This window comes from Dinoponera quadriceps, unplaced genomic scaffold (assembly GCF_001313825.1).
Source record: "Dinoponera quadriceps isolate SergipeBrazil2010 unplaced genomic scaffold, ASM131382v1 scaffold4483, whole genome shotgun sequence".
Lineage (NCBI taxonomy): Eukaryota > Metazoa > Arthropoda > Insecta > Hymenoptera > Formicidae > Dinoponera > Dinoponera quadriceps.
The window spans coordinates 9,815-21,793 of NW_014558439.1; the positions used below are offsets into that span (position 1 = coordinate 9,815).

The following is an 11,979-nucleotide window of genomic DNA, read 5'->3' on the forward strand; positions in this document are numbered from 1 at the left end:
GACCTAAACATATCGATTGGCTCGTGCCATTCGATTTTTACTAATGATTTGGGCATGAGACGGGTCGCCGCGAAACGGCGATGCTCACACATCGTTGCTTGTGCGCGGATTTTTGGCCAAAAACAACACACTAATGATGCCGCAGCCACCGTATTCCCCAGATCTGGACCCCTGTGACTTTTTCTTGTTCCCGAAACTGAAGAGGCACATGAAAGGACGACGCTACGCTACGATTGAGGAGATAAAGACGCCATCGAAGGAGGAGCTGAACAAGAGGAGCTGAAAAAATTATTTTTTGAAGTGCTTCGAGGATTGGAAAAAACGTTGGCACAAGTGTATAATATCTGATGGGGATTACTTTGAAGGAGACAAAATAGATATTCATGAATAAATAAATAATTTTTGAAAAAACACAAAATTCGCGATACTTTTTGAACAGACCTCGTATGTATTCGGTCGAAATTGATATTGTTTTCAGAATTGATGAACAGTACGACGCTTATTCAACATTATACCATTGATTTACTTCCATTTATATTCTTCCTCGATAACATCTCCGAATAAATGAATGCGCCGCTCTACCTGTCGGTCAGTGACGCGAGCATGCCTAATCTAATTAATAATATATATAATTGGTATAAAATAATATATCAAATAGAGTCCATTGATTCTATGTAATAAAACATATTATCAAGCAGTTGCTCTAAATAATTGTAATTTACAATTTCTTGCAACATTAACTATTATTACAAAACAAATTGTCTCTTTATATTTCAAACAAAGCAATTTTTCTCATTATATGCGTATTTTATGTGAAAACAGTTACGACCAATTTCAACAGTCGTTTCTTGTCGAATGTGACGTGGAATCGTTAGCTTCTTACAATTGTAATGTAAACGAACTCTCAGTGAAAACCACCGTAGATAAATAAAGCAAGCAGCGTTTTCCAATGTAAAACGTAGGTAAGGGGAATTCCACTCTTTGCCAGAAATGTGGATACAATCACATCTTGAAGATATGAGACATGCTTATGCATTAATGTGAAAGCGTCAAAATCATGAAAAGTTTGTTATATAATAGTGAATAGTATTATAGTGTATATATAGTGTATATATATAATGATTAATATGTGAATAGAATATAATATTTTTTTGGAATGAAAAATCAGAGAATCATAAAAGTAAGAAATACGCAAGTTCACACTACTACTCGATGGAAACCGCGAGAAGGTGGTGATTTCTCCATGAAAAAATGTTTAACAAATTGTCTAATAAGTCTCATATAAAAAGTAACTTTTAGGCAATTTCTAACATTTCTTAGGAAAAAGGAATGCGGGCAAAGGATAAAGCAATCTCTAAAGCAATATCTAAAGCAATATCTGAAGCAAACGGAAAAGTACGTTAAAGAACTACACAAGAACTACAAAAGAAATATATATACGCAAAAAAAACTATAGTATTTACAGTTGCAATAATACATGCATTTGCCAATTGTCCTTATGAAATGTTTTGCATGTAATAGAACACAAGATGTAACGCGTAAATCTCCCTTTCGCTGCCAAAGTTACTTGTATGTATTGGAGGCGTAAATAATAATAAAACCCAAAACTAGAGATAAAATCAGAGCGCGAAAACTTAACATACAAACTTAGGTGAATAAGTATGAGGATATCTTAAAGAACTCGCCTAGACAACGCTGTCCCGCGTCATTCATTCCCAGTTCAGTCCTCGAATGCCATCCCACGCGACACAACACTCACGCTTCGATACAGAACGTATCCTACACCGCAGTCTTTCCAGAACAGCATGTGCTTCTTAGCACAACTCTGTAAGTTCGCAAAATAATTTGTTATTGAAACATAAGTACGTTAATGTAAAACCACGTTTTGCAAAGTATCACAACTATGTCCACTCGTATAACGTTATATATTTCCGATGTCCTATATGTCTTTTTTGTACATTAAAATACGAGAGCGATCTGATAAGTAGTAGGATTTACGCATGGTGGCGCCACTGCAGCGAGACCGGTTTTATCATCATATAGCCCCACTTTTCAAACAATGCCTGTCAAAATTTCAGCCTTATCCGCCCATTTTTTTATTGGCAGCCGATTAAAGCGAACGCCTCAGCCATTGTCGTCAATATGGAAAAAGAGCAATATCGTTCGGTGATTCGTTTTTTTTTTTATTAGGATGGGGAAACGTGCGAAGAAGTCCAAGAAAAATTGGAAGCCCTTTACGGGGGTGTTGCTCTTTTGAGAAGCACTGTTTTTAGATGGTACGTCGAGTTTTGTCGTGGTCGCACATCCGTCTTTGATGATGATCGTTCCGGGCGACCAAAAGAAGTTACCACCGATGATTTTGTCGAAAAAGTGCACGATATCATATTGGCCGACCGTCGAGTGAAGGTGCGTGAGATAGCAGATATGGTAAAGATCTCGAAAGAACGTAAAGGACATATCATACATGAGAAAGCTATCGACACGATGGGTGCCACGATTGCTCATCATGGACCAAAAACGAAATCGGGTAGTCACTTCGAAGATGTGTTTGGAGCTGTTTCAGCGCAATCAGGCGTAGTTTCTGCGTCGTTTTGTGACTGTAGATGAAACGTGGGTCACTATACACCAGAGACCAAGCAGCAGTCTAAAGTGGACTTTATCTGGCGAAAGAGCTCTTAAGAAGGCCAAAACGATCCCATCGGCCGAAAAAGTCATGGCTACGGTATTCTGGGATTGCCGCAGTGTAATCTTCATCGATTATTTGGACAAGGGAAGATCTATCACGGGGCAATACTCCAGTGATTTGCTGGTACGATTCGACGTGGAACTGAAAAAGAAACGGCCTCATCTTGCAAAGAAGAAAGTCCTATTCCATCACGAAAATGCACCAGCACATTCATCCGTAATCGCTACAGCTAAACTGATCGAATTGAGATACGAACTGCTCACCCATCCGCCATATTCTCCTGATTTGGTCCCAGCGACATTTTTCTGTTTTCCAACATAAAAAATGGCTAGCAGAGAAGAAATTTACGTCGAATTCGAAAGTCATCACTGAGGTAGATGCCTATTTTGCAGAGTTTAAACAATCATACTTTTTAGAGAGCATTAAAAAGTTACAGTACCGTTGGAATAAGTGTATAGAAGTGAAAAGGGACTATGTTGAAAAATAAATCGAAATTATTCCGAAATATAGCGTTTTCATTTCAAATCCTACTACTTATCAAACCGTTGTCGTAAAGCGTGTTAATATTACTCCTGACATTACTCACGTTCACTATTTGTCTATTCCTGGAACATTCTTCGTTCAGATCTTCATGGAGAGTTTGCTTGTGAGTGCAACTTTACTTCCATTTTTGGCCAATAAATGGAAAAATATATAAGCGTTATACTTGTGTATAATTTGCGTGCGCACCACAATTATATGCATGTGAGAATCGGACCACGTCGAAAGATGTTACAAAAACGGTGTATATATATATATATATATATATATATACATTTAAGTGTTCACTCTACTTTCGTCTGCACTAATCAATGCCGCTGTTAGGCATTCATAATGCTTATATTAGGTGGTAAACTTAGTTCCTGCGGCTCACAGTTAGATGACGTTAGTTGTAGGTGTAATTTATTTTGACATCTAAAACTGGCTGCATTTTAGAGGTTAGACATTTGTCAATAAAATTCAGTGCGAAGAAATTCATTTAAGAGAGCAGTGCTATTTTTTCTTTTGATTAAATATGGAATGCGATTAGTTGTTTTTTCGACATGTGCTGCTTCATTACTTTAACTTGAAAAAAACTGCAGCTGCAGCTCATAAATTGCTTTTCGAAGCTTATGGCAATTATGCTCCATCGGAAAGAACATGCCAAATATGGTTCCAGCGATTTAAGATTGGTGATTTTGATGTCAATGATAAAGAACGCTCAGGCCAACCGAAAAAGTTTGAAGACACCGATTTGCAGGCATTATTGGACGAAAACTCTACTCAAACGCTCTAAGAATTGTCTGCAGAATTAAATGTTACTCCGATGGCTGTTTCCAAACGTCTACATGCAATGGGAAAAATTCAAAAGCAAGGAAAATGGGTGCCACACGAATTAACCGCAAATGCCATTGCGAATCGCTTAAACATCTCTATTTCTCTGCTCGCCAGGCAGAAAAAGAAGAGTTTTTTGTGGCGCATAGTGACTGGCGATGAAAAATGGATATACTTCGATAATCCTAAACGAAGAAAATCATGGGTAGACCCTGGCCAACCATCGACATCCACACCAAAGAGAAATATTCATGGCCACAAAGCAATGCTTTGCACTTGGTGGGATATGCACGGCGTCGTTTATTATGAGCTATTGAAACTGAACGAAAGTATCACGGGGGATCGATATCAATCACAATTAAACCGTCTGAATGAAGCATTGTTGGAAAAAAGGCCAGTAGTAGCCAGCAATCGACGTAATTCGAAATTCGACACTTCAGAAATTACGAGGATGTGCGAAAATGGATCGACGAATGGATTGCATCAAAAGACCAATCGTTCTATCGTCGCGGAATCTACGCGTTGCCCGAAAGATGGGAAAAATGTATAGCTAGCGAGGGAAAATACTTCGATTAATGTATTTTTTGCTTTCGATGTCGAAATAAATGAGTTTTTTAAACAAAAAACCGCAGGAACTAAGTTTACCACCTAATACATGCATATACATAATTTTTATCTGATCATTGTAGCATATGAATAAGTGATTAGTAATGATAACACGCCCTTATTATACTTAACAGTGTGCTTCTACTCGAGACAAACTGCTTTTAGTACCACAATGCCTTCGTTGAAAGTCCGTCACTGTAGTTGTCAACTAAACAGAAAAAGCACCGGAGCCTCTTCTTCATTCACAATAAACGGTGTTTACTGGGAGAAAAATTAACTCCGGTATAAGTTGCATAATTATTCAAGCCTTTTACTCGTGCGAAAGACTTGGATAAATAATCTAAGCAATGTACAATTGACAATTACAGCGGCGGATTTGTATTATAAGCCTTATGAATATGAAATTCAAACGAGTAGAGACAGTTGTGATACCTTGCGAAACGTAGCCTTATGTTAAACATTAACGTACTTTTGCTTCAATAACAAATTATTTTGCGGGTTTATAGAGTTGTGCAGAGAGGTTGCACATGCTGTTCTGGAGGGACTCTGTGGCGTAGGAAAAGTTTTATGTCCAAACGTGAGTGCTGTGTCGTGTGAGATAGCATTCGAGGACTAAAGTGGAAATGGACGACGTGAAATAGCGTCATTTAGGTTAACCCTAAAAAATTCCTATATACGTATTCTCCATATTTATTTGTGAAGAATTCAAACGCTATGATTCTATGAAGTGTAGAGTTTTATTAATATTTATGCACAACAAACATACGATACTTCAGTAGAGATTAAGAGACCGACATGAAATATCTCGCCAGTCTATTACGTGGAAAAGTATTCCATAAAAACTTGCAATTAACCCAAAGAAAATTAAAAGCAAGAAAGGTACCAAACATATATATACATGCCTTACAAAGAGCAATATTTACAGCCACCAAGCAACCTAAACTGTAACTGTAACTGAGCCTTTCAGAAGCAAAACAGAAGAACTCTACCTGTGGCCACTGCTGAATTCTAGTACCACAACACAAAGTATACAACGCAAAGTATATACCGTGGTATTAAAATTGAGAAATGAACAACATGTGCAGTTTATAAATTTGGCTTATGACAGACTTAGTTACAAATCCGAGGACGTAGAGGGGCTATCATCGACACCAAACAAACGTAAAGAACATGCATTCTTTGTATCACTTGTTTTATGTAAATTCTCAGATTCCATGAGAGCTAAATGTCGAGCATCAATTGTCATTGTTACAGCTGTTTCTCCTCTTGTCCTCAGACATGATTTGAATACGCACAGAGCGTTAACGTGACTCGAAGAAAGGGTATTACGTTTTTTTGTTTTTACATCTGTTAGCATGGAAAATATTTTTTCGGCATTAGCATTAGAATTTGAAAGAGATTGTATTAATTAATTTTATCATTGTGGAATACTTTAATTTTCCATTCGTATCTTTAGTTGTCACTATTATTTTCCATGTATCGTCAAACGTCATATAAAATCTTTCCGCTCAGATGCGAAATCCAGATGTAAATACTGCCATTCTTTTCGCAACATCTCCTCATCAAATCCGCCGAATCGTTTGGCAACAAATAAAACATCCTGAACAACGGTGTTTAGTTTGTTCTCTTTATCATCATCTTATAGAGCAAATTTCGAATAAAAAATGCGCATTTGTTAAGAAATTCCTCTTTGATAAACAGTCTCTGACAAATTTTTTTAGTAGCGATGTCGTAGAATTGCAAACAATTAGCGTAAACTGATTTAACAATTTCATCCTGATCTTTATTTAATCGATCAAGATCTTGGCACGTTTGTCCAACCAAAACTTGATCAGGAAAGCGACGATTATACGTGAGTAGAGGATTAATAATACCCATCGCAACAAATTCTAACAACGATGCTTTTATAACGTTGCGAAGGACGATTTTCAAAAGATATTCCGCAAATGATTGCAATAAGTGAACCCTTGTTTCTTGAGCTTGAAATGACGCATTAAATTTGTTAAATGCGTCAAAAATATATTCAAGAAACAACAGGTATGTTTGAATTTCTGGATTTTGCATCATAAGCAGCAAAGAAACCTCAGACTTCGATTTCTCATTCGCTTGCTCTTCTTGCAGAAATTTTAACGGCATGTCTCAATTTTTGTTCAGTCTAGCCACGCATAAATGACGAGAAAGCCATCGCGTTTCAAACAATTTTAGAACGTTTCAATAATGTGTGCCGTAATTAAATGCTTCTTGAAATTGTTTAAAAATACACGCGCGTTTGGGACTGCTAGAGATAAACGATGCTACTTTGTGCAGCAATTCCTTGCATGCTTCAGGAATTGCTTTGCAAGCTACATTTGCTACTAATGCAGATGAGTGATATAGACATGGCATCGTTATCAAATTTTTGCAATATTCTTCTAAATTTTTTAAATGATTCATATTTTCCTATCATAACGGAGGCGTTATTACAAGAATAAGTGAGAATTTTTTGAAACGGATATTGATTTTTTTACATTTCGGCTTTAAAAGTTATAAATAATTTTTCGGCACTACAATCACTCGCGTCTAAATGAATTAATTTAAATAATTCCATTCGAACATCCAAAGTCTGAGGGTCGACATATTGAACAAGAAATGTCATCCATTTATCATTAGTTATATCAAAAGTTTCATCGATAAATATTGAAAATTTATTATTTTGCAAAGTATGTTTTAATCGTTCTTGTTCGCAAGTACATAAAACATTATTAATTATTTGCGGCGTCTTTTTTCGAGTCATCATCATACTTTGCAAAACACTAGGATCTTCCCCGATATTTTGAAACAAACTTAAAATCGCCTCTGCCGTTTGAAACGGAATGTTCCTTTCGGCAATTAATGCTGCAAATTTAATTTCCGCGATTTTCTTCCAATCTGCAAAAGATAGGTGGTTTCCTCTTGCGTATTCAAATCTACCATGAGGCCTCTTTTCTGACATACTAAAATATGTTTCTTCTTGTCAGAATGTCGCCTTAGTGCGTTGAGACCACATCGAAACGTCACATTGCAGAAAGAGCAAAAACAACTGTATGGGTTATTCGGAATTTTCTCCAACCACAGTTTGAATTGTTTATATCCAAGCCATGAATGGCAAAACTTCCTCCTGCGAAATTCCTTTAGAGTTGCTTGTGTCTCTTCAAAGCAATCTTGCAATATATTATTTCGATGAATTTCTGATTCAGCATGCATAGTAACTCGTGCTTTGCAAGAAAACGTTTTATTGCACATAAAACAAAAATATTTACTATTATCATTAATAACTTCCCATATCCAAGATTTATAAATGTCATTTTCCAGCCAATCACGAGAAAATTTAAAGCGTTTTACATATTTATCCATGCTGCAGAACGAAATAATGTTAAATAAATGACGCAATGAAAAAAGATAACAAACGCTGAAAACAATCAAATGCAATTGTAAATAGTTTACAAGAATGCACATTTGTACGAAAAAAGAAATCAGAAACATCTCAATAATAATACAACTCAATAAAAATACAACTACACCTTAGAATAATTTTATAACAACGAAATAAAACTAAACTGTATATAACATTCACTTACAAAATATCACGACGCTCCTACGACACAAGAAATATGAAAATATTATACGAGGGCGGTTCAATAAGTACCCGTGTTAGACGACAGAGGGCGTTCCTGAGGAAAGTTGGTGTTATCATCGTGTGCTGTCATCTATCAAACGACGGCAAAACAAATTGCAGACTGATTGATAGGTTAGTTTGGATTTGGCAGCCATTCGAGTAAGACGTGTTTCGTGATTTTCGATAAGATGGAAAAAGAGCAGTATCGTTCGGTAATTCGCTTTTTGATTTTGAATGGGAAAAAATGCGAGGAGATAAAAGCAAAGTTGGATGCTGTTTATGGGGACACTTCGCCATCTATGACCACAGTTAGATATTGGTTCAACGAATTTAAACGTGGGCGAACATCCGTTTTTGATGAGGAGCGACCAGGACGCCCGGCAGACGTGGTTACCGAGGAAATCATTCAAAAAGTCCACGACATGATTCTCGCTGATCGACGAACGAAAGTGCGCGAAGTAGCAAAGGCCGTAGGTGTGTCGACCGGAACGGCAATTAATATTTTACATAAGTTGGCGATGAAAAAATTGTCGGCCCGATGGGTGCCGCGATTGCTCACGGTGGACAACAAGCGGATGCGGCTGTTAACTTCGAAGCAGTGTTTGGAGCAATTTAAGCGAGGTCCGAAGGAGTTTTTACGTCGAGTTGTCACCGTTGATGAAACCTGGATTCATCATTACACACCAGAAACTAAGCAACAATCAAAACAATGGGTTTCTCCCGGTGAATCTGCTTCAAAGAAGGCGAAGACGATCCCATCGGCCGGAAAGGCCATGGCGACGATTTTTTGGGATGCGAACGGCGTCATCCTCATGGATTTTTTAGAAAAAGGAAGAACGATCACTGGACAATACTACAGTGAGTTATTGGACAGCTTCGACAAAAAATTGAAGGAGACACGGCCGCATTTGGCAAAAAAGAAGGTGCTGTTTCACCACGATAACGCACCAGCACATTCATCCCGAGTTGTCGCCGCCAAACTGCATGAATTGCGTTATGAATTGCTGCCGCACTCCCCGTATTCACCCGATCTGGCTCCCTTCGACTTTTTATTGTTCCCTAACATGAAGAAATGGCTCGCGGGAAAAAAATTTAGCTCAAACGAGGAAGTCATCGCCGAGACAGAGGCGTATTTTGGAGAGTTCGACAAATCCTATTTTTTGGAGGGGTTAAAAAATGGCAGGAACGTTGGGAGAAGTGTATCTTTCTAAAAGGGGACTATGTTGAAAAATAAAAAAAAATTTTTTGAAAAAATGGTGTCTTCATTTCTAACACGGGTACTTATTGAACCGCCCTCGTAGCTACTGCGTACGGCGTGCACAAGCAAGAAGTCAGCGGCTAATAATGAAAAGATAATAGCTGCATGGCTCGCGATGGCATTCAGAAAATAACTGAAAAACAGCGATCACTAGCGCATAATATTGAATAATCACGCCTCCGATGGACACGAAAACAATCGCGCGGATTCGGTATGCGCCGAAAAGAGTTCTTTTCTAACCGTTCTTCTAGTATATTTTTCATTATTATATGGCATGTATAATACTGTACCTTTTCATGATTTTGACGCTTTCACATTAATGCATGAGTATGTCTCATATCTTCAAGATGTGATTCTATCCACATTTCTGGCAAAGAATGGGTTTCTCCTTTCCTACGTTTTACATTGGAAAGTGCTGCTTGCTTCATTTATCTACGATGGTTTTCACTGAGAGTTTATATTACAATTGTAAGAAAATACCGATTCCACGTTACATTCGACAAGAAACGACTGTTGAAATTGGTTGTAACTGTTTTCACATAAAATACGCATACACTGAGAAAAATTGCTCTGTTTCAAATATAAAGAAACAATTTGTTTTGTAACGTTAGTTTACGTTGCAAGAAATTGTAAATTCCAATTGTTTCGAGCAACTGTTTGATATGTTTTATTACATAGAACCGATGGGCTCTGTCTGATATATATTTTATACCTATTTTATATTTTATACATTATTTTTATATTTTATATTTTGTTTTTATATATTATTAATTAGACTAGGCATGCTCGCGTAACTGACTGACATATGGAGCGCCGCATCCATTTTTTGGAAATCTTATCGGGGAAAAATATAAATACAGGTAAATTAATGGTATACTGTTGAATAAACATCGTACTGTTTATTAATTCCGCAAACAATATATATTTTGAATACTTCGTTTATCTTTATTATAATTTTTATATTATACGTAAAGATAATTGCAATCAATTCAAGACATCTGGGATCATAGGATTTGAAATGAAATGATTTATAAATAAATAAATAATATAAAAAAATAATAAATAATATAAAAAAATAATAAATAATATAAATAAACAAATAAATAATATAACTAAATAATATAAATAAATAAATTTATAAATAAATTTATTTTTCCATAAAAAAAAATATATATATATTGTTACATCCCGTGTAGTCAGGGACGCGCGTGACGGGAGCGGCTCCGTCACGTATAGCGGCTGCTTAGGGGGGGGGGGAGGAAGTGGGAAGGTATACGCGTGGTTCTGTTGTAGAATCCCGGAATGAAAGGGGTTATTTAAGAAAGAAACGGAAACAAAATAAATTGGGACAAAATAAACAATATAATTTATTGTGTTCTCGTGCAATTTGAACAAATTTAAATCGAGATGGCAACGTATAGATAGAATATAGTTATTACTTTTAGATTATGAAGTCGGATGTGCGCACGAAGTCTGTCGGTATTATTCAATAGATATAGCTACTATCTTGTCGTAGAAAAAGGAAGGAGCCTAGTTACAGAGCAGAGGTTCGTCCGTTGTTTGGTTCCAGTGGTAGCGTCAACCACCTTTTCTGAGCTCCTTTTTGAGATGAGATGGACTCTGAGAGAATTTCCACTCCAACTCGCGACTGACTCGTCGATAACAAAGTCAGTAAAATACGCTGGCCGCACTGACTTTAAGAGACTGAGAGTTGACTGACAAACGAAATGAGCTTTCTGCTCGTAGAATTGTTGCAGCGGAATAGTTGATACTGGCTGAATAATTGGTACTGACTCTCCTAAAGACGGGGCCCTTATTTATATGTTCGTCTTGGACTCCCTCTTTTAACCGCGTAGCTTGCATTTTTGGTGGGAACGCCAACGGACCTGGCGTTCCACGGCGTTCTCAGGTTTATAAAGATAGGGCACGAAACGGATCATGCACATCCGCTCTCACGGAGCGGAAAATCTTAGTTTATCTAAATAATACGCAATGAGTAAGAAAGAAAGGCCGGTTTTGGCTCAATTGGATCTGTTTTACAGACCGAGTAGCAAATCCAGTTGGCGCAGTTGGATCTGTTTTACCGGCCGTGTAGCAAAAACCAGTTGGCGCAGCTAGCGTAGTTAGCGCAGTTGGCACTGTTTTAATTTTTTTACCGGCCGAATAGGGCCCCCTTCAGCGGTCGGTAGGCGCTGTTTTTTACCGGCCGAATAGGGCCCCCTTCAGCGTTCGGTACCCCTTCCTCCGACAGTCGGTATACCATCGCGCACCCCCTCCTCCGGCAGTCGGTATACCCTCGCGCACCCCCTCCCTCCCCCTGTTCGCGACGACTCGCGGTAGTCGCGCGTGCGAAGGTCCGCCCCCACCCGCAGCGGTCCGATTTGTATCCCCTCCAGCGGCCCGTTCGCGGTAGTCGCGCGCGATGGTCCGCACCCACCCTCC

At 37.9% G+C, this 11,979-nt stretch overlaps 1 protein-coding gene across 1 annotated transcript; it reads left to right on the top strand.

Annotated features, from left to right (window-relative positions):
- The first annotated feature begins 1,329 nt into the window (after nucleotides 1–1,329).
- On the top strand, nucleotides 1,330–3,007 carry LOC106749837 (histone-lysine N-methyltransferase SETMAR-like). The gene is made up of 3 exons (XM_014629688.1): nucleotides 1,330–1,395; nucleotides 2,191–2,574; nucleotides 2,630–3,007. The coding sequence occupies exons 1-3, from the start codon at nucleotides 1,330–1,332 to the stop codon at nucleotides 3,005–3,007; spliced, it is 828 nt and encodes a 275-aa protein (XP_014485174.1).
- Nucleotides 3,008–11,979: the final 8,972 nt, after the last annotated feature.

Excerpts from the sequence above, each read along its gene's own strand:
- LOC106749837 (XM_014629688.1), top strand. The coding sequence starts at position 1,330 with ATGCGGGCAAAGGATAAAGCAATCTCTAAAGCAATATCTAAAGCAATA. Across the intron at positions 1,396-2,190 it reads TATCTGAAGCAAACGGAAAA|GATGGGGAAACGTGCGAAGA; the intron begins GTACGTTAAAGA and ends TTTTTTTATTAG. Across the intron at positions 2,575-2,629 it reads CTGTTTCAGCGCAATCAGGC|AGACCAAGCAGCAGTCTAAA; the intron begins GTAGTTTCTGCG and ends ACTATACACCAG.